At 39.9% G+C, this 26,583-nt stretch overlaps 2 protein-coding genes across 7 annotated transcripts in view; one reads left to right on the top strand and one right to left on the bottom strand.

Annotated features, from left to right (window-relative positions):
* Nucleotides 1-1,244: 1,244 nt before the first annotated feature.
* TMEM106C (transmembrane protein 106C) lies at nucleotides 1,245-18,552 on the top strand. 4 transcript variants are annotated; one of them, XM_026677322.2, is made up of 8 exons: nucleotides 1,245-1,772; nucleotides 10,436-10,652; nucleotides 12,861-12,924; nucleotides 14,215-14,374; nucleotides 14,471-14,611; nucleotides 15,319-15,362; nucleotides 16,162-16,215; nucleotides 17,156-18,552. In XM_026677322.2, exons 2-8 carry the CDS (start codon nucleotides 10,469-10,471, stop codon nucleotides 17,262-17,264), a joined length of 756 nt encoding a protein of 251 aa, XP_026533107.1. In that variant the 5' UTR covers nucleotides 1,245-1,772; nucleotides 10,436-10,468; the 3' UTR covers nucleotides 17,265-18,552. The 4 variants fall into 4 exon arrangements, with proteins under 4 accessions (XP_026533107.1, XP_026533108.1, XP_026533106.1 ...); XM_026677323.2 differs by having other exon boundaries at nucleotides 1,299-1,638; XM_026677321.2 differs by having other exon boundaries at nucleotides 1,699-1,891.
* AGAP2 (ArfGAP with GTPase domain, ankyrin repeat and PH domain 2) overlaps nucleotides 17,514-26,583 on the bottom strand; it is a 178,683-nt gene continuing 169,613 nt past the window's right edge. For all 3 annotated transcript variants that reach the window (XM_087956359.1, XM_087956357.1, XM_087956358.1), the window contains 3 exons: nucleotides 26,148-26,370; nucleotides 24,268-24,523; nucleotides 17,514-22,643 (listed from right to left, as the gene is read on the bottom strand). In XM_087956359.1, coding sequence (XP_087812485.1) covers nucleotides 22,437-22,643; nucleotides 24,268-24,523; nucleotides 26,148-26,370 — 686 coding nt within the window. In that variant the 3' untranslated portion in view covers nucleotides 17,514-22,436. The remainder of the gene's footprint in view (nucleotides 22,644-24,267; nucleotides 24,524-26,147; nucleotides 26,371-26,583) is intronic.

Here is a 26,583-nt window from a genome sequence, read left to right as displayed (position 1 = left end):
CTTGGAACAGCTGGGGGAGGGCATGGAACAGGTGCAGCATATTAGTGCCACTACATACTTGTTAAAAGCTGTGATCAAACATGCTAAAACAGTGGTCCATGTTCTTTTTAGACGCTAGGCATATTTCAAATTCTGAGATATTATGGTTAAATTTGTTAAATAGTTACTATGTGGCTTGCCTATTCTCAAAATGATTTTCTCCAGGGCCACATTCAAGTTCTATGAGACGAGCAGAACAATAAGACCATGTGTTGCAAAACAAAGGCAGTCAAAATGCCAATCATATTTCTGTCACCCCACATTCAGATTCTAGTTTATCAGAATGCTACATGACAGCCGTCAATTTTCTCCTATATAATTTCTATGGCAAGGGAACATCACCAGAGTTAATTTCCTTTCTCCTAAAAAGTCATAGATTCAGAATGGAGTCCTTCAGCATGGTATTTATTTATAGTCCATCTTTATTATTTTTTATAAATAACTCAAAATGGCAAACTAATATTCCTTCCTCTTTGTTTTCACCAACACAGCAACTCAGTGAGGTGGCCTGGGTTGAGAGAGAGTGACTGGCCTAAAGTTACCCAGCCAGCCGGTTTTCAGGCCCAAGGAAACCAAGTGTGGTTTCTAAATCAGGCACCTTAACCACTTGACCAAACTGGCAACTTCCCACTTTTAAAAATAAAACCATTTCTATTTTCTATTTAATACGTGGGATTGCCTGGTTATACAAAGCAAACAATGCCCCAAGATCCATTCTGGGCGTTGTCCCAAAGTTGCTTTTTTCAAGAGGCAACTTCCTTGTTTTTCTGTGAAGACATTTTGCTTCTCACCCAAGAAGCTTCTTCAGCTCTGACTTGGATGGAGGGAAATGGAAGGATTTATACTCCTTGCAGACAGATTGTCAACTGCAAGGAGAATAAATCCTTCCATTCCCCACCATTCAGTCAGAGCTGAAGAATGCCATCTGTAGGGTCTCCTGCTTGGGCCGGGGGTTGGACTAAATGACCCAACAAGGCCCCTTCCAATTCTGTTAATCTGTATAAGCTTCTTGGATGAGAAGTGAAACGTCTTCAAAGAAAAAGTCCAGTTGCCTCTTGAAAAAAGCACCTTGGGGACAACCATGATCTGGATCAACTGTCTCCAACCTTGGCCACTTCAAGACTTGTGGACTTCAATTCCCAGAATTCCTCAGCCAGCTTTGCTTTGCTTTGCTTTGCTGGCTGAGGAATTCTGGGAGTTGAAGTCCACAAGTCTTAAAGTGGCCAAGGTTGGAGAGCCCTGATCTGGATGACTGAGAATCTCCATAGACATTCTAGGCATTGCAGCAACTAAACTCTAGTAACATCAACGATGCCGAGCTTCATGCAAAACGGTAGATAAGACCGCGAACGAGCCGATCTCCCGCGGCTTGAGAATGATGAGCTGGTTTACACGAGGCGCTTAAAAAGACCTTCGCTTTGCCGTCGTGGCTGGTAAACCGCGGTTTTAACCTGCTGCGTGGCCACAGCCGCCATCGCCATCGATCCGTAGGGTTAAGTTAGCGGCATACAAAAGCTACGCAGACAAAAGGGCAAGAAAATCCGAGGGTCACCTCCGCAGGGAAGCGGCGTTCACGTGACGGAAAGCTCCGACGCCTAAGTAAGACCACAGTTTTGCCCCCTCCCCCACATCACCACACACTTCCGCGCCTCGCATGCGCAGTCGGTAGCAGGCGCCGCGGCTGAGGGTCTTCTCTTGTCCTCCTTCGCGTCGGTCTTGCTGCTTTGAGAAAGGTGCGGAGAGGGAGGGGGGGAGTTCCGCACGGTGACGTAATAAGGTGCCATAGCGACAACGTTCTAAGTAAAGAAACAAGAGCGGCTTCCGCAGGGAGAGTTTGGTGCGGCGGCTGCAGGTTGGTTTGCGGGGCGGGAGGCTTAAGATTCAATGGTGGTAATGGAAAGGCTGGGGAGGAGGGTTGTCGGTGTCTTTTCTTCCCCGCAAGGAGAGGCAAATAGGGACGGTGGGTGTAGCAGCAGCAGCAGCAGCAGCAGCAGCAACTTAACACCCTTAAAAAGTAGTTTATATCCCGGTTGCACAGACCGCAAAGCAACGCTTGGGTTTGTTTTTATTTATATGCCTCTGAGCCTGCCTTTCTTCCAAGGAGGTCAAGATTTTCTGGTAGTTTTTCACAACAACCTTGTAAGGTAGGACGGTGGCTTCTTGTGGTTGCAGGAACGAGCCGGGAATTCTCCGGCTGAAATGTTGAGGCTCAAAATACAGCCTTCCATCCTCTCCGAGGTGGGTAAAATGAGGACCCAGATTATTGGGGGCAATAGGCTGACTCTATAAACCGCTTAGAGAGGAGCTGTAAAACACTGTGAAGTGGTATATAAGTCTAAGTGCTATTGCTATTGCTATTACAGGTAGTCCTCGACTTGGCAACGGTTCATGTAGTGACCGATGTTAACAATGGCACTGAAAAAAAGTGACTTGGGACCATTTTTCACACTTCTGACCATTGCAGCATCTCTCTGTGAACATGTGATCGACATTCAGATGGTTGGCAACTGACTCATATTTATGACGGTTGCAGTGTCCTTGGGTCATGCTTTTGCAACCTTTTGACAAGCAAAGGCAATGGGAAAGACAGACTTGCTTTAACGGTGTTGCTATTTTCACTGCTGCAGTGATTCACTTAACAACTCTGGCAAGAAAGGTCCTTAAATGGGGCAAAGCTTACTTAACAATTGTCTCGCTTAGCAACCGAAGTGTTGGGCTCAATCGTAAGTCGAGGACTTACCTGTATTAGCAATTGTAGCAGTTGTTCCACTCTGAGGATGAAGGTTTGTAGCCTAACGTATCTGGAGGAGACTAGAGACGAGGTAATTGAATTCCCAAGCACGTTTTACGGAACACACCTAGCATTCAGGAAGAAATTCTTATTGGAATTCTGCCCTGTCTCTTGCTTCAGTCAGCGGAACATTTAATTGTTTGTGAAGAATTGATAGCTGTAGTCCATGCCAGTTGTGGTCCTAAATTTTCCTGCAGTGATGCAGTGGGTGGGCTTAACTGTGGGGGGGGGGAGGAAAGTTTATAATCGAAGTATTGTTTTTCAGGCAGAAGAATGGACTGGGTCTGCTCTTTGTCTTAGTTTGGAGGCAAAGCAGGAGGGTGTTGGGTTGAAGGTTTTTCTTCTTCATTCATTTTGTAATAGAAACTGCGTTGTACCCACAGCTGCTGTGTTTCTTCAGTTGCAACTCCCAAGTTGCATAATTTCCACAGGCAGATTGTTTGCTTACCCAACTCTTTTCTTTTGCATTGTGATGGCATTATTTTGGTCACACCTTTAGTATAAACGAACTTTCCCTCATATTGCTTGTTCCGTTGTTAGGAAGCAGCACAGTAATGTAATTTATATTTTAGGCTCAGTGCTACAATTTTCTTTAAATAAAAATTGACTAATTAGCACTGTTTTAGCAGTGTTATAGAGGTGTGATTAAACGAGAGTTACAATAGAGAACATTGTCTAAAAATGTTGGTAGTATTATTTTTCTATTAAAAGTGTTAAAAGCTGAGCTTAATCCAAAGCATTGTGGTGTCAATGATTACCTTGCAGCCACCTTCCTTAATATTTATCAAATGTCTTGCTTCATCCAATTTTAAAAAAAGAGATTAATTTTCAAAACAATTCTTTTCCCAATTTAAATATCAGTTTATTAAAAGATAAAAATACCAACAAAAATGAAAATAATGGGAAAATACAGAGGAAAAGTAGAAGAGAAAAAAGTAAAGGAGAAAAGAAAAAGAAAACCATTAATTTCTAACGCCTTTTGATGCAATAGAGATGTCAAACTCGCAGTGCCATGTGACGTATCACGACTTTTTCCCCTTCACTAAACCAGGTGTGGGCATGGCCAGCACATGATGCATCTGGCCCGCGGGCTGTGAGTTTGACAGCCCTACAGTAGAATAAGGTAGTAACATAAATCCCTCAACTTTTTACTTTTATATAATCATATATACTAGCCATTTCCGTAATAACAAACCTATCTAATCAGCAAAAGCTAAAGTTTCTTTTTTCCCCTGTCTCAAAACAATTCTTAAATAAAATATAATAAATCAGAATCTGGCATGCAGTGAAGTATCAGGTTCATCTTCGAGTACCAGAATGTTTTGCAGTCCTTTGAGAGAAAATGATGGTGATTGCAGTTAAGCATAGTGCTTGAGAGTAGGTCTACTTTCCCAGAAAACTGGATAGGAAATTAAACTGGATGATATAAACCAAGCTAAGGGCAAAGGTAATAGCAGAGGACCGCTTTCTGGAAAGTAAGTGCCTGATCATGAACAATATTTGGGGTGCACTAATGACACAAGTGTTAAGCCTGGATTCCCCAACGGGTGTTAAGGAAAACAAACTAAACAGAATGTGCAGCGAAGTCAGATAGGAAGACAGGTAAATGTGTGAGATAAGTTTTCTAGTTAACACGCAGTAAAAATACAGATACGCTTGTGCTATCAAAATTATAATTTATTCCATTTAAGAATTATAGCATAGTCATTATAAACAGTCCATTAGTCATATACCAAATTCAGTCAAGTCTTGTCGAGGATACTCTAATTGCAAAGTCCGTGTCGAATAGCCAGTGTCAGTACACATATAATAAATCTGTCCAAAACTTATCTTCTCTCCGTTGAGAAATATCTTCAAAGTAATCCAACACTTCTCCTCCTCCCCGATCCAGCAAGAACGCAGTCTTCATTAAGCCAGCCAGTAAGAGCCAGAGAGTGCCTTGCTGCTTATATAGTACTTTTACAGCTGCACCCTTAATTACATTCCTTTAGCTTAAAGTCACATACACTTTATGTGACAAACCATGATTCATCATTTTATTATCTTTACCCAAAACAGTTAGGGTAAAACAATGTTATCCCTAACATTCTCCCCTTTTGGGTAATAATAATAATAATATTACAATAATATAACCATTTACACCTTTAAATCATAATTGTTACAACTCTCTTTAAATTTTACAACACCTTGAGCTTTTGTAAACTGGTCTGCAATATTTTCTTCCGTCATGCAGTACTCAAGTTTAATTAGACCATTTTTCATAGATTCTCTAACATTTAAGTATCTTAAATCAGTATGCTTTGATCTAGTCTTTACAGCAATATTAGTAGCTAATTGTATAGCTGCCTGGTTGTCCTCGTACACAATAATAGAATATTTAACAGATTAACCCATGTCTAATAATAACTGTTTGTACAGAATTAAGTCAGTGCATAGTAATGACAGACATGAAAATTCTGCTTCCATCGTGGACAAGCTAATATGCTGTTGCCTGATTGACCTCCACCCTATTAGTGTCTTACCAAGTAATATAGCCATCCCAGATGTTGATTTTCTAGTGTTTATGTCAGTTGCAAAACTTGCATCTGCATAGGCACTAAGATTCAAATCACCTTTTGGCTCTAGATACAATGCATGGTGCATTGTTCCTTTAAGATATCTTAAAATTCTCTTTAGTGCTTGCCAATGACATTGATGTGGATCATTATTATATCGTGCCAGCTGATTAACACTATAAGCTATATCTGGCCTAGACCAATTGCTTATATATGATAAGCTACCAATCAAAGATTGATATCTGGTATTATCAAATTTGGGACTTTGAGCATCCATTTTGCAAATTTCCTGACTCATTGGAGTCTTTGCAGGCTTATAAAGTTCCATTTTATACAACTTAATTAATTGGCAAATTTTATCCTCTTGAGATATCTTAAATCCTTTTGTGGTTTTATTAATTGTCAATCCTAGATACTTTTTAATTTCACCTAAATGCTTTAATTTTATCCTTTTGGCTAATAATGAAATCTCAGTAGCTTCATTATTGGTCTTAGTAATCAAAGCAATATCATCTGTAAATAATAACAATAATGACACCGTTCCATTATTTTCTCTTTTAAACATACATGGATCTGCTAAACCAGATTTAAACCCTATATTGTTTAATTCTTTCACAATATATTGGTTCCATTCATAGCCAGATTGTTTCAATCCATATAAACTCTTCTTGAGTTTCCAACAATCATTGCTATTTACTTTATTATCTTTTATACCAACTGGTTTTTTCAAATATATTGTATGCTGCAATGGTGCATGTAGATATGCAGTTTCTACATCTAAATGGTTAACTATATAATTATTCTTAGCTGCCCATACTAAAGCTGCTCTTAAAGTTGTAGCCTTAAGATTTGGTGCAAATACCTCATCATAATCAAATACATTTTGGTTAAATCCTTGTGCTACTAACCTAGCTTTATAAGTTACTTTCCCATTATTTCCAGTCTTTACTTTAAATATCCATTTGCACCCAATGGATTTTTCTCCTGGAGGTAATTTGGTTTCTTCATAAACCTTCATTTCCTTTAATGAATTTAACTCTTTTTCCATTGCCTTTTGCCAATTCTCCTGATCCTTAGCAGGATACATCTTAAGTTCATCTATGCTAGTAGGAACTTCATTCACTTGGCAAACAATACTTGCCTGATACCTTTCAGGTGGTCTGGTTACACGTGTAGTGCGTCTAGGTATTACAGGACTTACAGGTGGACTTTCCTTTATTTCCTGTTCTTGACTATCTATCTCTTCTTGATCAATTATTTCCTCTTGATCTGATTCTATTTGCTCTTCATGGATTTCTTCTTTAATTGGACTTTTCTTATAACTAGTCTTTTCCTTCTGCCTCTTATAGGGTTCTATAATAACATCATTATCTGAATCCTGCTCTAATCTATTCCATCCTATATGTTCTAGGAATTGTGCACTAGCACTGCAGTATACTCTAGATGTACCTGGTTCCCAGAATCTATAAGATCTATGGTTTGCTTGATATCCAACAAAAATTAATCTTTTTGCTCTATGTTGTCCTTTGTGCCTGAGTTGTGTAGGGATATGCACCCATGCTGGTGCACCAAATGTGTGAATATAACTCAAATCAGGTTTCCTACCATGCCACAGAGTGAATGGTAATTCACCTGTTGTTGAATTAACAACATTGTTTAATATGTGATTCCCACACATTATAGCTTCTCCCCACAAATTGTCAGGTAATCCAGAATCAGATAACATTGTCCTTCCCATTGATTGCAGTGTTTGACCTCATCTCTCTATAAATGCATTACGTTGAGGCCTATATGGTGCAGACTTTTTATGTTGAATACCTGCCATTCTAAGTCTATTCTGGAATTTATTATTTGTAAATTCCATACCATTATCTGTTATAAGAGTTACTAGTTTCCTTTTAGTTTTTCTCTCTGCAAATTTTAACCAATTAAAGAAATTTGTATACGTTTCAGTTTTTCTCTTCATTAGAAAACAGAAACCATACCTAGAATAGTGATCCATTATGCTTAATATGTATCTAGCACCACCTACACTTGGCTTTTTAGGACCTATTATATCGGCAAATACTACCTCTAAAGGCTCTTTGGTAGTAAATCCATCAACTCTATTTGCCGGTATAACTTTGCTTTTGTTTTGATTACAAGCAGAACATTGCAAATACTTATTACAAGGTTTCAAACTTATTCCTTTAGATAGCTGAACAGTTCTCTTAATCATTTTAAAATTTAAATGACACGTCGGTGTAACAAGTGAATACATTCATCATGAGGTTTCTTATTATCATAGACTGTGTTAGCCACCTCTAAACCATTATCATTTAACACATATAAGTCACCTCTTAACGTTGCAGTAATTTTCTTACCTTCTTTTTCAATTAAACAAGTATCTCCCCTAAAGGTAACTATGTATCCTAATCTAACCAACATTCTAACTGAAAGCAAATTAAATTTAAGTTGAGGTACATATAACATTTTTATGTTCTCATTTATATAAGAACAATGAGCTATACCTTGACCTTTTGCCTTCATTTTCCATCCGTTTGCTAATGAGATATGTTGTGAACTCATGGACATTTTTACAAATTTTTTGTTATCATTTGTAATACAGTGGGACGCACCACTGTCAACCACCCATAAATTATTCTTTACAACTCCATTACTATACATTGCTAACTCATAATTCTTATTTCTTCTTTGATGGCTTACAGCATTCTGGCTTGCATTCTGGCACTTTGGTTTCTTACAAAATCTTGCAAAATGTCCTCTCCCTCCACAATTAAAACACCTTTTAATTGCGTATGCAGTAGGAGATTCATTATCTTCCTTTTGAGGTTGTCCCTCCTTAACTGATCTCTTTCAAGCCTTCTTCTGGCCTCTTCAATCAATCTGCCAGTGATATCAGTTAAAGTTAGACTTTCTTTAGGCAATATTTCAAGAGAAGTTACGTAGTCATCAAAACTTTCGTCTAATGAAGATAGAATTATGTAGACCTGGTGTAGCTCAGAGAAAATTAACTCCTTCTCATGAAGTTCTTGGAAAATGCTTTTCATAGTATTCAAATGGCTCAGCATATCACCATTCTTTTGGAGATACGTGCGGAAAAGCTTCCGTGTTAGATTTATGTGAGCACCAACGTTATCTCGGACATAAATCCTCCTCAGTTTTTGCCAACACCCAACTGCTGTTTGCTCTCAGCGTATATGAACAAGCTGCTGATCAGATAATGTTAGTCCTATGATGCAAAGTGCTTGTTCATTTTTCTCTTTAAATTCTTCTATCTTTTTACTATCTTCCTCATCTTCAGGATCCCATTCTTCTATGTTTGGTGGATTTTCAATTATGTTCCACAGACCTTCTCTTCGTAGAAGTAGACTACATTTCATAGACCATGAAACATAGTTTGTTCCATCCAGCTTGGATATAAGGGACAAACTTTGTAGACTGACTTGTGCCATGTTTCACTATATGGATATAAAACTATAATTGATAAAACACAGCTGTCTGTTTACTGTAACGTGTAACAACACAAAATCTCACTTTTTACATAAACCTGTTTTTATCCTAGTTAAACTGACTTTGCAGTCTCTCTGGGCCCATAACCAGTGTTAAGCCTGGATTCCCCAACGGGTGTTAAGGAAAACAAACTAAACAGAATGTGCAGCGAAGTCAGATAGGAAGACAGGTAAATGTGTGAGATAAGTTTTCTAGTTAACACGCAGTAAAAATACAGATACGCTTGTGCTATCAAAATTATAATTTATTCCATTTAAGAATTATAGCATAGTCATTATAAACAGTCCATTAGTCATATACCAAATTCAGTCAAGTCTTGTCGAGGATACTCTAATTGCAAAGTCCGTGTCGAATAGCCAGTGTCAGTACACATATAATAAATCTGTCCAAAACTTATCTTCTCTCCGTTGAGAAATATCTTCAAAGTAATCCAGCACTTCTTCTCCTCCCCGATCCAGCAAGAACGCAGTCTTCAATAAGCCAGCCAGTAAGAGCCAGAGAGTGCCTTGCTGCTTATATAGTACTTTTACAGCTGCACCCTTAATTACATTCCTTTAGCTTAAAGTCACATACACTTTATGTGACAAACCATGATTCATCATTTTATTATCTTTACCCAAAACAGTTAGGGTAAAACAATGTTATCCCTAACAACATTTCTGAAATTTCAGCTGTGCCTACCATCCTCCAAGGATTGCTTAATTATCTTAATTATCTAATTCATTGAAGAGAACTCAGAAGTGTACCATTCTCCCCCTCTCCCTGCTGCATGTCCTATACAGCCTGCCTGAAAATAGCATTTCCTAATTTGGCAGTCTCTAAATACATGGAGTGCACCAATTTGGGGATAGGTTTCTCAAGAAAATAAAAACACTTCCAATTCCTTCAAAGGAGAGTTGAACATTAGACTTTCCTTCAAAGGAGTTCAGTATGGGGCTCACTTCAGTTGCGGTGTCATTTCATGTACATCAAAGTCCACTGATCTTATAACTTGTAAAAATATTCAATGGTGTACATATGAAAAAATGGGAACTTCCCTAATGTGATAAAATCTTTATTCCTTGATACTGGCTGACAGTTCCTATATCTTCTTTTTCTGGCTCCAGAAGTACATCTCTTTAGTCAGATATAGGCCTCTCCAGATACTTTAATTCTGGTAATGCTCTCTTGAGCATATGGGTACCATAATCCAAAATATTTGGAAAGCGTTGGGAGTCTTTCCCAACCCTAATGCTTATCTTGTTCCTCAATAGGATTATAGAATAGGCTAATCTTGGATAAATGGAATACCTCCCTCCCTCTCTTCTAATATAATTATACAGTGATAATCACTTCTCTTGTTTAGCTAAGAGAATCCCCCTCCTCCAAAAAAATAATAATAAGGCACATCCTGTGTATAGGTTGCAGATCTTTTTGGATGTTTTCCTTCAGAATTTGGATCATTTTGTTTAAGACCATGTTGTCCATGTGAAATTTGTGCTAATGGTGAAAGACTCTTACTCCTGTATAAATTTCCCCCCTTCTGTTTTACTTATAGTTTCATGTGGAATTACCCTGGATACTAGTTGCAATGGGGTCGTTCCACTCGGTGGACACCAGTAACTATTGCTCCAGGAAGCAGAAAGGGAATGATGAGGATTTGTTGACCAATAAAGACCGAGAAGAAGATATTGCCAAGTTTCCGTATGTGGAATTCACTGGACGAGACAGCATCACCTGTCCCTCCTGCCAAGGCACTGGCTGCATCCCCACAGGTAATTGTATGTGTCCTGCTTCTGTTGAATGGTGAGTCCTTTTGGACTTGAACATTTCATGGTCCTAGCATACCATTCTTTCCTCACTTCCTACCTTCAGCATTTTGTGCTGCTGTTTCAAAGTTTTACCTAGAGGTGTAATGATAACATTTGAAGAACAACTTCCTTGTCAAATGAATGGGTGTTATTTAAACCTTCCTTTCCGTTCTGTGGTTGGCTTATCTCTTTGATCCAGTTTGGTTTGCACGTATTGAACCACTTGCTTGCTCTGCAAAGAATCCTTTGTGTGCTGTTTATCATTTGTTTCCTTGATTGACACAAGGAATGATGACGTAATGGGTTTAGGGTTGTTTGGAGAATTTAGTTTCAGGGCAGAACGCCAGCCATCTTTTTTGCTATGGGGTTCTATAATCTTATTGCTAGTATAGTTCCTCAGGGCCTGGTTTTGAGAATTTGTTCCATCTCATGTTGTCTTACCTACATGACATGGGGTTGCGTTATATGAGGGATTTCCTCTCCCTAATTACATCTGCTCATCCTGCAGATCATGTTGATTAGGGAGTTTAATTGATGGGTCACAAGGGCTTTTCTACTGTGTCTCCCCTCCACTTAATGGAATCCCCTTTCCCACAAAATAAGGCTGGCCTCATCCCTTTTAACTTTCTGGATATCCTCAAGACCTCGTTGAGGCCTTGGCATCCAAGGGGACTGGCAAAATATTGAAATGACTCTTGGTTAATTAACACATCTCCTTCACCTTCACCTAACCTCTTTAAAATTTTGTCATATCTTTTACAATTTTAAAATTTCTAATATTAGCAATATTAATATTATTTAGAACAGGGGTGTCCAACCTTTCACCTTCCCTGGGCCACATTAGAAGATGAAAATTTGGTTTGGGCCGCACATAATTAAATTAAATAATTAATTAAAATAAATAAAATAATTAAATTAATTAATGAATTAATTAATTAATTAATTAAATTAATAAAATAATAAAATAAAATAAAATAAAATTATTATTATTTATTATTAATTATTTATTAAAAATTATTTATTTTTTATTTTATAATTTTCCGGCCAAATTTTGCGGGGTGGGGGGGGAAGAAAGCTCGCCCGCCTCACGCCTACCTCTCCTCCTGCAAATGCAGCAGCGGTGGCGGCGGCGGGGGCAGAAGCAGCAGCGGCGGCGGGGGGGGCAGAAGCAGCGGGGGGGCAGAAGCAGCAGTGGCGGCGGGGGCGGCGGGGGCAGAAGCAGCAGCGGTGGCGGCAACAGCAGGAGGTGTCAGGGCGGGAATTTTGGGCTGCGGCTGCCCGCCTTTTCTGTTGCTCGCCTCGCCCCGCCTCTCCTCCTCCTCCTAGCTGGATCTTTCATGAAGGTTGGGGTGGGCGTTGGGCTGCATTACGAGGCGACCTGGGCCGCATGCGGCCCGTGGGCCGCGGGTTGGACAAGCCTGATTTAGAAGTTTGTTGTATGCCACCCAGAGTCAAGTGATTGTGAGATGAGTGGCTATCTAAATATGAATAAATAAATAAAATCTTGATTCCCTTCCTCCCATCTCTGCCCTCATTTGTTGACACAATCACACCTACAATTTGTTGACACAATCACACCTACAATTACCAATGCCCTTAGGGTTGATCTGCCTGAAATCAAACCCCTCCTCAAGTAAGAGCTTTGACAGATCTGGTTTACGCATTACACTAAAGCATGTGGCTTCCTTGTGGTATGAAATGTTGCTGTTTTGGATTTGTAAATTGTGGTTTACAGCTTAGCACAACGAGTGAAACCAGCCTGGATCTACTCCTGTTAACCTTTCACTGTTGCTGACATTAGATGCAAATGTCTTGTCTGGTGCCTGAGACTTAAAATTTCACTAGTATATTGCATATAATCAAAAACAGTGGCTTCAAGACCTGTTTCATTTTTGCCACATGAAGGGAAATGTTGCTTAAGCTATTACCATCTGTTTATTTAGATTAAAAATCCTTTAAAGACCATATGTAGTCTCATGCTACAGAGAGATTCCTGTGTTTTACTAAGCTTGTTACATGTTGTCTTTCCTTGGTATGAAGACAAAAATGTGACTTTTAAAATAATGTGTTCTTCACTCATGCTGCATTTAAAGTTAAGATTCTAAAAATGGTCCTTTCTCACTATGACACAGAGAGGCTGGTACTCATGGTTATTATTGCTTTTGTCTCCAGAACAAGTTAACGAACTGGTTGCTTTGATTCCGTATCATGATCAAAGATTAAAACCTCAAAGAACGTAAGTATAGAGAAATAATTAATTCCATTTCTTGTGCAACATATAGAATTTGAGAAGGCATGAAACAAATGAATATTCAGCTGAAAAGTGACTTATATTTCCAACCATACCCATGTCACTTGAGAATGCTTGGAAATCATTTTAATATCCAAAATATCAGGGTGCTTTTGCATTATAACTTAATGTGATCAGACTACCTGTATAATTTGCTATCTTCAGTCTGTCCCTATAATTACCAAGTGAATTCCAGTATCTTAATGGGAGGCAATGTTTCATGTTTTTCAGTGCAGCTTAGATCTCTCTCTCTCTCTCTCTCTCCCTCCCTCCCTGTCTGTTCATGATTATTTTCAGTAGGTATTATTTCAAATAACTTAAATCTTAGATGTGGAAATGCCCTTGAACAACAAAGAATATTGATTGACACATCTGTGGGGAGAGACATTTTCATGGACTGAAGTGAAAAGTATTACTTTTGAGAATGAAATTTCATGAAGGGAATATTTTAGATTAGTTTCTCAACTGTGGCAACTTTTAAGATGTCTGGACTTCAACTCCCAGAGTTCCCCAGCCAACATGCTGGCTTGGAATGGGAAATCTGGAAGTTGAAGTTCAGACTACTTGCTAAGGTTGAGAGACACTGCTTTAATTGAGAATTTGGGTTAGAATTTTCATTTTCCTCTCTGATATCTTATTTGAAAATGATCAGTATGAATAGCTAAAGCAGTTTTAAGAGTAGTAATTTATAATAGAAAGATCAAAACAGAGAAGGCTTACCTTTAATTTTAAAAATTCCTTCTTAGCTTTATCTCCTGTGTACTCAATGAGATTAGCTATGAAAGTCAGCTAATCGATTGAAGACTTAGTCATGGCATGGGAAATCTAAGTCTTGCTTAAGATTGCATAGGGCCCTGTCCCAAACTGTCTTGGGGAACAAAAAGTATTTGACATAATTGCCTATTTTCAGGCTAGGATGAAATATTTTGTCGGAACTTGATTTGCGTCTCAAGAAAAACTAAGCTGCACTTTAGAATGATTGAGTAGAATCCCCTGTACAATCAACTCATTCTCCAGATGTTATGATGTCTAATGTCTAATATGCAGACTCAGAATTTGGCAAGTGGTAAACAACAATACAACACTGAGATGCATTCATGAATTAAATATTAAAGTAGAAAGTCTTCCTGTTCTATCACTAAGTAGAACACGGATTCTTTTGCAATATATAGCAAGATCTGCTTGCAGGACCGGAGCACAGCAAATTGCCCGAACTATTGGCCTTGTCTTCTGCAGGAAGCTCTACGTCTCTGTGTCGGTGCTGCTCTGCCTTCTGGCATCAGGGTTGGTGGTCTTCTTTCTCTTTCCACATTCAGTGCTTGTGGATGACAATGGCATCAAAGTGGTTACAGTCTGGTTTGATGAAAAAAACTCCCTTGTCATTCTTTCCATCACGGTAAGGTCCAGTACATTAACCTTAATAAAGTTAGTTGGCTAGGGTAAAACTGGGAGTCTGTTTTCAGCAGTTTTCCTTCCTCTCTCCTGTCCGTAGGCCACTCTTCGGATCCGGAATTCCAATTTCTATTCTGTAGCAGTGACCAACTTGTCCAGCCAGGTGCAATACATGAACACTGTGGTTGGGACCCAACAAATCAGCAATGTTACTCGTATCCAGCCACTGAGTGATCAGCTGGTATGGCAATTATTTTACCCGAAACTAAGATGTATGTAGAGAAGGGACTAAGTGTGGTATGAACAGAATAATCTCGTAGCTCGAGAGTTCTCAAACTTGGCAACTTTTAAGACACGTGGACTTCAACTCCCAGCATTTCCCAGCCAATCATGATGGCTGGAGAATTCTGGGAGTTCACGCGTCTTAGGGTTGCCAAGATTGGGAATGCTTGTTTTAGCTAACTCAAGAGTGAAAGACAATTTGGCTCCTAAAAGAATCAGTGCCCCCATGGACTCCTCTGTTAGCTCCTTGCAATATGAGTTGTATTTTTAAATTATGTTACTGAAAAGTCAATCAATGAGAAACTTGGAAAGTCCAAAGTGCTCATGATCTATTGCCACTCAAAATTGTGCTCAGATGGCTAGCTCTACAATTTTTTAAAATAAATATATGAATAAAAATGTCTCTTGATGTAAAATAGACCTCATATTTATTCTGAAAAAATGCAATGCCTGACTTTATTTATTCCACTCCACCCCACCCCATTAAAAAGGAGAAAGATAATCTGAATGTTGATAGTATGTGGGGATATGAGTGTCTTGTTTGTTTGGAGTTTTTTGTGACTGGCACCATCCACTCTGACAACCCCTTTGTGAAAAAGCAAACACTTGTTTCAAAGTCCTTTACTGTTGCTGACTTATAGTTAATTCACAACATTTGTTTTTCAGGTGAATTTCACCATGAAAGCTGAAATGGGTGGACCTTATGTATAGTGAGTAATTTGTTTTTGGCATTTGACGTGTAATGAAGAAACCCTAACAGATTGTTCCGCTGTGCGCTGTTCCACCCCCCCCCCCCGCGGCCCAGCTCAAAACGCCGGCAGCGGCGCTTTTGTGCCCTCCCCCCCCTCCTCCCAGGACACAACCAAACCAGCCAGCTGCTAGGTTCCCTAATAAAGTTTCAGCTACCTTATCTTGTATATGCAGTAGAAGTATGGCAGCTCCTTCTATGCTACAGGGCCAGTGGGTGGGTATAATTTATGTGTAAGCCTTCACTTATGTTCTAGGTTTCCAAGTATCATCCCTTCTTACTCCCATTTGGCTAAATTTAAAAGCTTTTTCCTTGCGTGCTTCCATGTTTAAAAAAAAATGGGAGTACTTTGCAGATACTTCAGAAGTCATAATCTTTCTCATTGCTTCAAACCACTGGAAAAACCCAACCTTTAAAAAATATTTTAATTGTATGAACAGTCTGAAATGTATATGTAGAGTATTTTCCTAGCTGTTCCAAAAGAAAATGTATTCCTAAAAAGATGTTGCTGTGTCAATATGCTACTGTTAAATGGTATCACTACTGAATGTTGTACAGTCATATCATATATCAATATCATCATATATTTTTTTACATCTAAAAAGCTAAAAACAGATTCGGCAATAAAATTAACTCAAGGTTAAATTTGGCTAGACCATGTTCTGGATATAGAATAATAGTTTCAAGATTACTTGCATCATTTAGATTGCATCATTTAGTTTCCACATTATTTTAAGATTTTGTGATTTTCTGTCTTTTAGTTTCTTCTGCACACTACCAAAGATCCGAGTGCACAATATTGTGATTTTCATGAGGTGTGTAACTTTTATGGATTTTTTTTAATCTGGGTATCTCTTGGGTTAGAAACACATTTCAAAACATTTCTCCTTCCTGTTTTATATTTCAAAATTTAAACTCCTAAATAGTTTTCTAGTATTGGGGAACTATCACCAAATCATTTTTTCTTAATCCTCACAACTCCTTTTAATAATTCTGCTGATTTTTGATAGCACAGTTGCCAAAAGCTGGCATTATGGCTTGCTCTTTAAAACAAACAAACAAACAAACAAAAAACCTGGAAAAAGCAATCAAATTCTTACATATACCCTGGATTATTCTTAACACATTTACAATGAAAGTTTCTCCAAAAATTTAACAATCTTATCCTCCCACATGTAATGCCTTTATCTGATTGTTTTCATAGAAAACACCCAGAGAACCACCCAGGTTTGGTAGGAACAGGGGGTTTGGTTTGTTGGTTCTTTTATATGCCAGTAGGTTCCAGATTACTCTCTGAACTTGACCCTTGCCTTATCTAGCAAACTTGCTTTTTGATGAACTATTTTCTGGGCTTCTGAAGAAGAGTGAAGTTGCAGGAAATTTAAACGGGGTGACAAGTCTGTGCCCCTCTAGATCTTGTTGGTTTCTAATTCCTACCCTCTTTGGTCTCCATGGCAAATGGTAAAAAAAGATGCTGGCAGTGGTAGATCCCTCTCCTTTACATTAAATGGAGATCATTTTAATGATATGTACAATGTTGCCCTGGAACTTTGCAGGTGGTTTTTGAATGCAGCTTAACTCGAGCATTGTCCAGTGTGGAGCTGCTGTATTTATTATATGTTGAATAATATAAACTTTCTGGCCCATAATTTTATATTTCGGCATAGTTATACATTGGGAGGACTCCACTTATTTTTTGACTTATTAAAAAAAAAGAAATATTTCATCTTTTTCTCTTTTGTTTCTGCCTTTCAGAACTTCAGTGAAAATTTCCTACATTGGCCACATATCTCAAAGTTCTTTGGAGACCTACAATTACGTTGACTGTGGCGCCAACTTCACAGCTGCCCATACTGGCCCTTAATTCCCAACTCTAAGAGATGAAACTCAAGAGAAGGGCAATTTAAATCAGCTACATATACTGGTGATCCTAACCAACTGGCTTCCATTACTCTGTAACTTATGATGGAATTTTGTGTCTTTGTTATAAAGAGAAAGAAGAGGCTGTTTTAGCCCTTGGGGTATGGGCTGGGTATGTAGTCTTCCTTCCACAATTTTGCACGGACAGTTGGGCTGCGCCTTGGTGCTGATTTGAAGAGGATTTGTTTAATCCCAGTCCCCATCTTCTCTTCAAATGCTAGTTTGTGCTTTTCTTGTTATTCCTCATTGACTGACTTTGCTTCTGAATAAGATTTGTAATGTTTACAGGTTTTTCCATAAAAATTTAAGAAGGGATAAGTTTCTAAAAATGTGCAGCTGGCCTACTAACCACGAAACATATTTCAATGACCTTCTGTCATTACTGCCAATAAAGGAGCTATTGTCCAATTGTGCAAAGGGAAATAATCTTGAATAAGTTTTCTGCGTACTCTTTAAAACTGTCTTGCTTATTGTCAGAGAAACCAAGACTATGTATCGAATAAGCCCCACTGAAACATCTGAATGTAGCAAGTTGCACTCTCATAAATATGTATCTTCATTGATATAACTTTTAAAATTACTTTCATAGTTACTTTTAAAACTACTTTCACAGTTAGAATAGCACGCCATTCTAAAGAGCACAAGACTGAATTAAGAATTCTCATATTTGCTGAATCTACAGCATTTTGGTTTTTTGTCTACAAGAATGAGCATCATGGAAGGGTTCTTCACATTTTTACAGAAGCGGTGAGCACTTCTTAAACTGTGGATCTCCAAAGTTTCTGAATTGGGATGACAGTGGCTTAGATGGCCCTTATTATTAGCACAGAGGAGTTTCATTGTGTAGATTTTGGTAGGGGTGGGAATACTTGTTTTCCACAAAAAGAGATGGATGTTAGTGTTGCTGTGTAGTACTGCTTCTTAAAAAAGATTAGTGTGGGATATACATTTAAAAAGTAACATTGGAATTGGGCAAAGATTATGTATATAGGAAATAGTCTTAACTTTTTCAAATACCAATTATAGCACTTAAAAAGTTTCGGCATTCTAACTCACCTGCTACAGTCTCTTGAAGAAGAAAAAGAAACCTATTTAAATTTGAAGTAAACTTTAAATTTTATTTGTTACTCTTTCAATGATGGGGGAATTTATGTTCATTTAGAATCTGTACTTTTTCAGTTTGGCAGACTGGATTCTTAAAATGAAGAATAAACCCTTAAATCTCCCCCTTTGAGGAGTCTTCTGTTTTTTCTTTATCAAAATGGATTTTTAAATTTTATTTTAAGGGGCTAATGGAGACACAGAAGGAGCCATTTCAGGACTGACACTAAGCAGCAACTGCAAATAAAACCCACTGAATGTGTGAAGCTTGTTAGGGTGAGGAAGCCAACAACTACTTGTAACTGTAATGGATTATTGCTCGGTGGCGTTTCCCCCCCAAATAAGTCTTAATCTACTTGTTTTAACCACATTTCCTATCTACCAACTCAATTTACAGATCACCAATTATCATACTTTAAATGAAGATACAGTAAAACCTCAATTCAGCAAACTTGTGAGGCAATGGGTAACGATTTTCTTTTTGCTTCCCCCACAAATAACAAGACAAAAGCCCATTTCTGAAGCAATCTGGACAACTGTCACACGAGTGTCACACAAACGGTGTAAATTGATGGAAATTGACATCATTTTGGAGTTAACGGACCACCCTTCCCCTCTTGTCTATTAAATTGAGGTTTTCCTACAATGGACCATTCATGCAGCAGTTCACAAATGAAGGCATTGCGATAGCAAGAACAGGTGAGAATGGTTAGAAGGAGAGGTATTTTATCATGCAGCGCACGCATTTGAGTATGTGGTGGACAAAGTTCTCAATGGACGTAGATGTGCTTAGTTGTCTCTGTATAATACTACAGCAAGACACCAATGGGAGCTAAGTAATAAAGGGTAAAGCAATACAAGTTAAGCAAATGCTCTTAGGAATCTTCCTGTCCATCTGTTTGCTGAGTGTTTTTCTACTTGTCATTTTAAACACTAGATTTTGATGCAGTGAGATAAAAGATAGGCAAGGAGATGATCAAATGGCAAGAATTAAAAGAGTACTGTCACTTTCTCGTGGTCTTCCTGGGAACATGGCAAGGCTTTTGAGATAGCCTGAATATCATGTTCCCTAGCTTGCATTTGACCAATTGTTACAAACTCCATTGCTATCACTTTCCTTCTCCTCTTCCCAGCATTAGGGGGCCAACGTTTACTTTCTCCTAAATGCTCTTCCTTATTTGCTGCTGCTGTAAAAAGAAAAAGAAAAAGAAACCCCACAAAGGAAATATTCCCACCCACTTGCAATCCAACTCTGGAGAGCTATCACAAGAAGGAATAATCAGTCACTGTTATTACATCTTCTTACATTGTCACATACTTACAAGGTACAATCCAAGAGATTACAACAGCTGCACAGGGCCAATATCAGCTCTGGCACTTCCACATCCCCTCCCCCCCCACTTCCGCCCACCTTACTTTTTTGAACCCCAAATCTGGGGCTTGCACAAGAGTCTCTCCCAGGAACTTGTGCTGAACTGCCAGCGCCCTCCCCCAAAGCATAAATTACATTCAGTGTTGACGGATCAGTGCCCCCTCCCTTCTTCTGACCCTCAAGGCTGGATTCAAAAGTGCTCGGAAGCCAGGATGCACAGCCGGTTCCCTCCCCAAAAGCCTGCCATATTCATCCATCGTGCCATGGGGAAGGTGGCAACAATGTGGGGGGTGTAACTATCCTCTTGGGGCCAGGCCTGTTGGGTTCCATCTCACAGCTAAGGGGCATGGATCTCGTGCAACACAATCGCCAGTACATTCAAGAATTTGTTGAGATTCAGAAGAGCAAGAAAGCCCGAGGTGCCTTTTAAGAGGTGATGTGGCCTGGCTGGGCTTGTGCCCTTTGCCTGCACGTCCAGTTCTCCTGGTACAAACCAGCGGCCAGAGGAATGAAATCAGGCTGGATTTGACCACAGGTCAGTGGGATGGAGCCAGCAATTGTAACAGCTGCTCCAGCCCAGTTCTGTCCACACTGGGGAGGGAGGATTAATTGCATTACCCTGATCACAGATTTGAAATAAAGCCTGAGACCACATCACTCATCACAACCACACAGATGCCCCTGCCACCACAACAGTGGAGGCGAGGCCTGTAAACACTTGCACCAGGAGAGCTGCCAAACTAGAAAGAGAAGAAAGTGGGAAGGATTTTATCCTTCTCGAAATGAAGCAATAAACTAGGACAAAAGTCAGAAAGGGGAGATAATACTGGGAGGAGTGAAGAAAGGAGCTTTTTACAAATGTTCCTTCGTTTTCTTTTCTTTTTTTTTAAAAAAACCAAGACTCTTCTTTTAACAGCCAGGCTCTGCGTTGCTTTGGAAGAACTCCCCCTCTGGCTGCTCAGTATGTCTATAGCTTCAGGAGGAGGTTCAGCATCTATAAAAAGATGGCCTTGTTGAATTCCTCAGAGATGCCCAGCGTATGCCTGACCGTGGTTGAGCCCCCTTCCTTGGCCCGTAACCAGCTGCCTCAACCCTTTGCTCCCTCCTCTGAACAATCTGAAAGAGTGAAAAGATTTCTAGGAGGAGGAGGAGGAGGCAGCCTGAGGGCCTTCAAAAGAGTGTAAGACATAAAAGCTATTTCAGTGCAACGATCAGGCACCAGACCTGAGGAAAGTTAGCAGAAGGAATGTGTTTCAGTGCGGCTTGAAGAAGAAGAAGAAGGAGTGTGCTTGGTGTTTCCGAGTGATGGCAGGGTGATCCTGAGTCTAAGACTAAAGGGGTCTGGCAAGGCAATAGGTGGAGACTTGCTGCTAATTGGTGTCTTGGCCTAGTTCGTTCAGCCTCACCCACTTCGACCTGGGCAGGTCGGGTGTGGGTGGGCCTCATAACTGCCTCACGACATTTCAAATTAAAACGCTTTACAAAACAGGCATTAGGAGCTGTGTCTGCTAAATAAAAAATGCGTTCTCTCTCTTGGATAAAGAAAAATGCCCCCAAAAGTCAGTAGGTGGTTTTTACAGCTACTGGTAAGTTAGGATGCCAGTTTTATACACACACACACAGAGATACACACTGTGTGTATGTGTGTGTGTGTATGTGTATATGTTCCTAACTTTTCTCTCCCTCTCTTGGTCGGTTCTTTGAGAGATGGGAAGGGTCGGTGTTCTAGAAGAGAAAACCCAATTCATTGAAAGGGCCAGGGAAACTGAATAATGGAAACAGGTTTCTCCATGAAATACATGTTTTCCACATGTCTATCCACACTGGATTTGAGCAAGCACCTTCACTCCTGTTTTTGTACATGCTCCTGCCTAGAAATGAGGGGAGGCTGGCCTACAGCCCCTTTAGTGTGCCACAGCTCAAGTGCATTCACTAAGCCCTGTACCCTGACACGAGGAGGGGAGGGGTTCACGTTAGCCAAGTGAGTGACACACAAAGGTTCCCTCTTGAACCTTCTTCCCTCAGTGCTATTGTTGTGACAAACGCTCTTGGACCCTTTAACACTCCACCCACCACCCACCCGTGTGTTGTCATTTGGGGGGGGCTCCATAGAAGTGGTCAGTGCAGTTCAGTCACCAACTGCTCCAGTAACGCTGATTTACATTCCGCCTTCAACACATCTTACAAACCCGGAAAGGAAAGGGGAACGGATCCCACGTAAACACTGGTCCCTATCATTTCCCAAAGTCTCAATTGGGAAGGCGACAATGTCAGCCCAGGTCCTAATCCTTATAGTCACTTCAAATACTGGGATGCATTGCTCTCGGTTCTCTGTAGGCTTTCTCTGATGACCTGTCTGGAGAGACGGCTGTTTGCCGAGGAGATCAGCAGAGCAGCTCAAGGCCTGGCAGTAGAGAGAGCTGTGAGTCTTGGGGATGGCAGCCTACGCCAAGCAGAACCACTGAAGCTGGGCTCTGGGTGGGAGCCGCCACCTCCTCTGCATGACAGGAGTCATGGTCTATGCTCCTTGGCATTACAGTCCAGGTACCAGAGGGGAGTGGGATCTCCTTAAGGAAAAGGAGGCCTCAGTCACTGCACCCTTGTTGGCACTGTTGGGATGGGGAAGAGGCTCCCCCTGGCATGCTACACCAGGGCAGTTCGGGCCTCGGGCCTTCCCATGCTGGCACTGCTGCTTTTCCGGCGCAGGCCTGGGGTGGCAATAGTGCTGTAGCCTTCGTTTGGGCAACCATGCTGCATTAAGATGTCAATGCATTCTTGGCTTCCTGCTCGGCGAGCGTAGAAGAGTGCCGTGTGCCCGACAGCATCATGCGCCTTAACGTCAGCACCGTACTGTGGGAGGGGAAAAAGAAAAAAAAAAGGGATTAGTGTTAGGAACTCCAAAACGCAAATCTATGTGTTCTACTATTGGGTAGGCATGACTGGATTTCATCTGGAAGCTGGAAATCTAGAGCTTCAGTAAGGAGGGGAATATGCTGTAGCCACTTGCCTCTCTCCAAGGCAGCTACTCTCTTCCTCAGCAACTAGGCCAGGGGTGTCCAACCTTGGCAACTTTAAGACTTGTGGACTTTAAGACTTGTGGCTGAGGAATTCTGGGAGTTGAAGTCCACAAGTCTTAAAGTTGCCAAGGTTGGACACCCCTGAACTAGGCTGTAGGCTAGAAAAGACTTCTGCAGGTGTTTTTTTTGGGGGGGTGGGTGGGGGACCACATCATTGTTCACTTTTAAATAGTCCAAGCAACCTAAAACAATTCTTCTATTCAGTAGAAGTAATTTTGACCTGAAATAGTTATCATTATAATCTCACGGCACTGAGAATAGGAGACTGCAATTGATAAAATTGCAAATGTGACAGAAAAAGGTACTATCGGAAATGAACATTGAAATGAGATGAGAATTTTAGATAACACTGTAAAATAAGATATGAGAATATCCTAAGAAAAAAATGAAACGAGTTATAATATAAATTGGAATTGGATAAGTTTAATATTTAATATTTATAAAGATAATGTGATATGAAATTGAATAAATAAAATGAATAGGTAACTATGGTCATGTTTGTATTGAGATGTGAAACCTGGAACCATACTGCTTGCCAAATGAGATTTTTATTTTATTTTTAAAAAACAAAATTGGGGAGGAAATTGAATAATGAAATTACTAGGTATGTTTAACCGATATGATGGTTGGCATTAGGAGAGAGTACTGAAATGTTGAAAAAAAAGCAATGAAGGATTATGACTTAATGTGAATATGCGTATTAAGAGATATGATTGGTATTATTCATTTTGCCTATACTAAAATGTATGATATACTGATGCCACACTTTTAATGTAATGTTGTGTATGTGTAGATTGAAATAAAAAAAATTACAAAAAAAAAGAAAGAACTTGATTACAAAAAAAAAAAAAAAAGAATAGGAGACTGCTAGTACTTTGACTAGAGATTCTGTTCGGTTTCCTGGGCACTAGTATTTTCCTATATGGTGTTTTTTAATGAGAGATGAGGACTTCTGCATGCAAAGCATGGGCTTCACCATGAAGTTCTGCTTCAAACCAGTTGCATGGCTTATGGATGAAGCTCACACAGTCTATGGACATAATATAAGGGGTTTGTTTGCTTCTGCCCAGGGGACACCATGCATGCTATACATGGATCCAATTCAGTCTAAAGAACTATTTTCAAGCTACTACCAACCTCCCATATCTGTAAGGAGCAAGAACATTTGAAATCATGGAAGGAAATTTGAAATATGCCATTGGAGGCATACATATGGAAATGTATATATGTATATATTCTGAGAATGCATTACATTCTCAGAAATCAATGTTCTAACAGTCGGTGGTCTATCTACTATGTATGTCAACTTTTCTCTTGGACAGCACACTTTCCTTCATTAAGATATTTTTTTTTCTCTCTCCTTGGACTTAAAAGTGCCTCTACTGCCAAGAACTTACCCAGACCAAAAGCTGGGTGATAACCACATGTGAAAGGTCACATGCCACATGCAGAGCTGTGCGCCGGTCCTTGTCCCCAGTAGGAGCATTGATCTGTTCCTTGGAACTGTGGGCTAGCAAGAGCAGCACAGCTCCCAGGTCTTGGTCCAAGGCAGCCTGGAACAGTTGGCACCCAAGGGAGAGTTCAGAGTTTGGTAGTGGTGCCAGGAATAGTCGCTGCTCATATTTGGCTCGGATCCAGGATTCTCGCTCTTCCCTGAAAAAAGGAAATCAAGAAAGTTTGCCATAAGAGTCTGTGCTCAGAGAAAAACCTGTTATGAAAAGCACACAAAGTCGAAAAGAAAAACAAAACAAAATATGGTAGGTTCTTCTGCAGAGAGATGGTCAAAGGGATGGAAGAGCAAGATAAGCATGAAGAAAAGGAGTAAAATTCAGACATTCATGTACTGATTTCATCTCTACGGTGAAAAATTCAAGGCAGTTATACGGACATCTTTTGATCTAAGAGCTAGAATGAGTCTCATGTCTCAACTGGGTCTATGACAATTTGCCACGGCCAACTTGCTGTGGCCAACTCACCACAGCCAACTTGCGGCAGGACAACTCACCATGGGATGACTTGCTGCAAGACAAAAGTTATACTATCATATGTGGTGGACTTGTGCTAAAGCCAAAAAAAAAAAAAAAAAAAAGGGGAAAAATACATAGGTTCCTAGAAAAGATAATAGGGAAACATGTAGATTTTAAGCCTGAACTGTTTTTATTAGGGATGATATCAGAAAAATTTGATAAGAGAAGTACAGTATACCTTTAGTATTATATGTTTTAACAGCAGTGAGGATTATCTTTGCACAATATTGGAAAGATAAAGAAACACCTCAAGATGAAGAGTTAATTAAAAGGATATTAGACTGTGCAGAAATGGACAGACTGACGCTGAAAATCAAACGGAAAGAGGACAGAATATTATCAGACTTGAAATTTATTCTACCAGTGGCTGGAAAAAAGGGGTGGAGAATAAGAATGGCATTTGTATTGTTAAGCAAATTAAATACTCAGACAACACAATGTTTATTAAGCACTAAGAAATGTAATTAATAGAAAATTAATACAATTTATTAAAAAAAGTTACACTAATATCAAAGAAACGGTGGAATAGAATCGTTAAAGAAAGGTTGCAAAAGGAGGAATAGAATAAAATGTGAACGGCGACAATTAAAATAGTTTTTATTGATTTTAAATAATTAGATAGAATTGTTCCATTGTCCCGCAGTGAGTTTTCCCATGGCAAGTTGGCTGCGGCAAGTTGTCCCACAGTGAGTTGGCCATGATGAATTGGCTGTGATGAGTTGGTCATGGCAAGTTGACCATGGTGAGTTGGCCATGGTGAGTTGGCCGCAGCAATTTGGCTGTGGCAAGTTGTCCTATTCCCTTCTTGGAAGGGGTATGGATGACAACTGTTTCCCCCACCTCCGGATAGTTTCTTCCTCTAGGCCAATGTTTCTTAACCTTGGCAACTTTAAGATGTGTGGACTTCAACTCCCAGAATTCTCTCAGCCAGGTTGAGAACTACTGCTTTAGGCAGAGAGAAGGACAGAGTGATTACTTTCCACATGGAGAGTTTATAAAATTAAAGATATATTTAGAATTAACCCCTTTGACACTGGTTATCCCCATCATTCCCCGCTCCCACACACCAAGTCAGCAACACTGTAATTTGGCCAATGTTAGCTACATCATGCAGTGATAATTTATCTTCTCTCTGTGTTGATCCAAGTATGTGCACCACAATGCTAAGCTCCCAGGTAAATAGATACACTATGCCTGCCTATGTCTCCGAGGCTATTCTTCCACTACATTATGTGATTATGTGCACTTACCGTGATGACTCACAGGTGGGTTTCCGGCGCCCCTGTGTGCATTTCTCCCAGACGCTGTTGGCTGTTTCATTCCCGATAGAGGTGAGCACCAAGGTGAGCTCCAGGGGCCAGTCATCCAAGTCAAGAGAGCGCACACGAGACAGGTGAGTGCCCAGATTCCGGTGGATGCCAGAACATTCAATGCAGATCAGCGCCCCCAAGTTCAGACTGGCCCATGTTGGATCTGGAGCGAAGAAAATGGAGGAATTAGAAAGTAGGATGAGGGGGAGGGAACTGGCCTTCCTCTTCAAAGCAAAGACCTGTAATTCCAAACTAAAGGGAATTGTTCTGATGTGCTAAGTCACACGCAACCCAAGTTAGGATGAGAGATCATAACTGGCCAAGTGAGGGATATTCCAATGTAGTAAAGGGGAAAGCCCAGTCTTCTTGGGAGCAA

This window comes from Notechis scutatus, chromosome 2 (assembly GCF_049901735.1).
Source record: "Notechis scutatus isolate UNSWTSFEM ecotype Mainland chromosome 2, rNotScu1.2, whole genome shotgun sequence".
NCBI classification, from domain to species: domain Eukaryota; kingdom Metazoa; phylum Chordata; class Lepidosauria; order Squamata; family Elapidae; genus Notechis; species Notechis scutatus.
This window is presented reverse-complemented; position numbering and strand designations above follow the sequence as displayed.

What these genes read in the sequence shown, in the direction of transcription:
- TMEM106C (XM_026677322.2), top strand. Translation starts at nt 10,469, where the DNA reads ATGGGGTCGTTCCACTCGGTGGACACCAGTAACTATTGCTCCAGGAAG. An exon ending in TTGTCATTCTTTCCATCACG is followed by an intron (nt 14,375 to 14,470) that starts GTAAGGTCCAGT and finishes TCCTGTCCGTAG; the next exon opens with GCCACTCTTCGGATCCGGAA. An exon ending in AATATTGTGATTTTCATGAG is followed by an intron (nt 16,216 to 17,155) that starts GTGTGTAACTTT and finishes TCTGCCTTTCAG; the next exon opens with AACTTCAGTGAAAATTTCCT.